This window comes from Amphimedon queenslandica, unplaced genomic scaffold (genome assembly GCF_000090795.2).
Source record: "Amphimedon queenslandica unplaced genomic scaffold, v1.1 AMPQUscaffold_13401, whole genome shotgun sequence".
NCBI classification, from domain to species: Eukaryota; Metazoa; Porifera; class Demospongiae; order Haplosclerida; family Niphatidae; genus Amphimedon; species Amphimedon queenslandica.
The window spans coordinates 220,813-222,661 of NW_003546363.1; the positions used below are offsets into that span (position 1 = coordinate 220,813).

At 33.3% G+C, this 1,849-nt stretch overlaps 1 protein-coding gene across 1 annotated transcript; it reads left to right on the forward strand.

Moving 5' to 3' along the window:
* Positions 1-195: 195 nt before the first annotated feature.
* LOC109582102 (major facilitator superfamily domain-containing protein 12-like) lies at positions 196-1,535 on the forward strand. Its single transcript, XM_019996699.1, has 4 exons — positions 196-488; positions 741-905; positions 1,171-1,263; positions 1,337-1,535. Exons 1-4 carry the CDS (start codon positions 321-323, stop codon positions 1,466-1,468), a joined length of 558 nt encoding a protein of 185 aa, XP_019852258.1. The 5' UTR covers positions 196-320; the 3' UTR covers positions 1,469-1,535.
* Positions 1,536-1,849: the final 314 nt, after the last annotated feature.

Sequence of the window (1,849 nt, forward strand, 5' to 3'; positions counted from 1 at the left end):
AGTAGACGCTAAAAATAGTAGGCTTAAGGTACATTATAGCATATTTCAGTATAAATATAGTAGTCTTTTATACACTTACACTCTCTGGTAGCTTAGAGCCACAGCAGAAACAAAGACCTTGATAAAGTTCTCTGATCAGACAAGGATGACTGAATATCCCAACACAAAAAACACCCCAAAAATCACTAGAGGGAGAAATAAAAAGTAATACAAAAACAGAAATAGCATTATGTTGATTTACATTAAATACAGTATTTGGCAAAAATAAATATACTAATTACTGCTATTAATAGATCTCACATGTCTTCTTACCACATTCCATGTACAGGGAATTAAGACTCTTGCTCCATCATGTAGCCTCTTATCTATCTAATTATTATCTATCTCTTATTTTATCTAACTCAGGTGTCTTTATAGTAGTTCTTGTCATCCTATCATCGGTCAATAAATCGAGTCAGATAACACCCAATGACCAGTGGCTATTCTCAGTTAGTCCTATTATGTAACAGTGTGCTGGGCATCATGTGAAATAACTATTATACAGAAACTTTTGATACTGTTATCTTTACATAGTATCCTAATGGGATATACTATTGTATATTCATAGATCATGTGCATCTATGACTCCTATAATAAATATGTTCACACTACATTATTGTATTCACTAGTTCACACTACTGAGTATTGTATGCACTAAAAGGTGCTCTGCCTAAAGACTTTAATTATTGCTCTTTTTCTAGGGGACTGCTCTTGGTATTATCGTGGTTGGTTTATCATTTGTGTTCATGTTTCATGTTGGTACCAAGGAGCCCTCTAATGGAGGTCATGGTTCGGCAGCTGGTGATCAGCTCACTAACAATCGGTTGCCTTGGTATCGCTGGTTCTTAAATCCAAAGTTTTATCTGGTACGAACATCCAGAGTGAAATGCATGTACAAGTAGACACTAGTTTTTAACGGTGTAGAGAGTTTATTGTTTTTTCATTAATAAGTGAACACCTGCAATGAACACAGTTTTTATATACTTTTATTACTTCACCTGCCAACTTTCAGTGTTCATATACAGCATACAATGACTTGTAGTCATAACACAATCTTTTCTCAGTGTTTTATTATGTCTATTGTGACTGAATATAAATTAAAATGTATTTATGTCTTTCGTTTTCATGCAGGTTGCTCTCATATATATGTCTAGCAGACTGATAGTTAATCTAACCCAAGTCTATAGTCCTTTGTACATGATTGACTCTTTAAAAATGTACAGGGTAAGCCTATAAAAATAAGTACATGTAGTCTTTATTGTCATATAACATATTCTCCTCTCTCTCTCTGTTGCAGTCCAGTGTTGCTATCATTCCATTGGTAATATACTTCAGTGGACTAATAGCAACTTTCTTTATGAAGCGATTGAATGAGTTTGTTGGCAGATATGTAAGTGTGAATGACTATTATCTTGGTTTCCCACTCTGACCTGATTTTTGAGTAACTTTAAAAATTCATAAAAAATCCAAATTTGATCGGAATCAGCTCAAACTTTCTACACAACATAAGTACATGTATATGTATCAGATAAAATTATAAAAATGGCAAATTCTCTCCTTTCCAATTTTGGCAAAATTTGACCCGAGACCATGTACTATAGTACAGGGACTCTGACCTGATTTTTGAGCAACTTTAAAAATTCATAAAAAATCCAAATTTGATCGGAATCAGCTCAAACTTTCTACACAACATAAGTACATGTATATATATCAGATAAAGTTATAAAAGTAGCAAATTCTCTCCTTTTTAATTTTGGCAAAATTTGACTCAAGACCATGTACTATAGTACAGGAGCTTGAGCCTGATTAT